Below are 1,034 nucleotides of genomic sequence, written 5' to 3'. Positions count from 1 at the left end.
GAAGCACACACACAACACACATTCAAAACAGCCTCACAACAAGCTGAAACCCGAGCACCCAGAGCGAACGGCAACCGGAAGCCCACAAAGGAAAGATTCCACCTACTTATAGAGATCAAAGTCCGCTGCCGAAGGGATCTCCACCGTCCGGAGTTTGTCGGTGTCCTCCTGCGAGGCCGTGGCGTGGTAGCTGAGGCACTCCAGCGCCACTTGCTGCCGCGCCATCAGGCGACCTGAGGGGCGTGGCGAGTCGTCAGGAGGAGGGTTGTTTCAAGCGGCTTAAGTTGTTTGCGGTGTTTCGTCCGTTTTATTTACTTTCGTTTATTTTTTTTTTATCTAGATTTTTTTCTTTATGATAATTTTTTTTTTTTTGTAAGAGGGAGGAATACTATAATTTCATCTTTAGTGATTATTGACATTGATTCTTGAAATTACTAAAACTGATACGGAATTGCGTTTTTTCTTCATTGCTATTAATGACGGGAATAAACACCCCACGATCCTTTTGTTAACATTATGAACGGGATTAAGCACTTTATAACTTTTTATTCAGATGCATAAATTTATAATTATTTTTCCAGTATCATTATTTGTTAGGATATATTTTATTGGGATAAATAATGTTTGTCCTTTTTACCGTAGATTGTTAATGATTAGAATATTTTTTTTTGTGAAATATGATTAAGGTATTTGATTGAGCATCAAATTACATTGTCATATGTTGCGTAAGCTTAATCGGATTAATAATTATATAAACTTTGACCTGAGTAGTAATTTAACATAAATAAATAGATGATCAATGGAACAGATCAATAAACAAAAAGTTTTATTTAGTTATATATATTCTACGTAAATATGACTATTTCGTTATACAGAAAAAAAATCGAATAATTATTTAATTTGCATGTTCATACTTGTTCACAATTTACATGTTCGTTCTTGTTCTTGTTATGTAGAAAAATATTAAGTAAAAATCACGTATATTCTTATTGTATAAAGATATAGGACCACCTGTATTTTCGTTTTCGTTCTTG

General features: G+C 34.2%; 1 protein-coding gene across 1 annotated transcript in view; it reads right to left on the bottom strand.

The window, feature by feature from the left end:
• LOC119588964 (cGMP-specific 3',5'-cyclic phosphodiesterase-like) overlaps positions 1 to 1,034 on the bottom strand; it is a 71,727-nt gene that overhangs the window by 31,359 nt on the left and 39,334 nt on the right. Inside the window, 1 exon segment of the mRNA XM_037937571.1 lies at positions 107 to 233. Within this exon segment, the coding sequence (XP_037793499.1) occupies positions 107 to 233 (127 nt within the window).

The sequence above is a fragment of the Penaeus monodon genome, chromosome 24 (genome assembly GCF_015228065.2).
Source record: "Penaeus monodon isolate SGIC_2016 chromosome 24, NSTDA_Pmon_1, whole genome shotgun sequence".
Lineage (NCBI taxonomy): Eukaryota > Metazoa > Arthropoda > Malacostraca > Decapoda > Penaeidae > Penaeus > Penaeus monodon.
The sequence above is the reverse complement of the archived record's forward strand: the minus strand, read 5'-3'. Positions and strand labels throughout refer to the sequence as shown.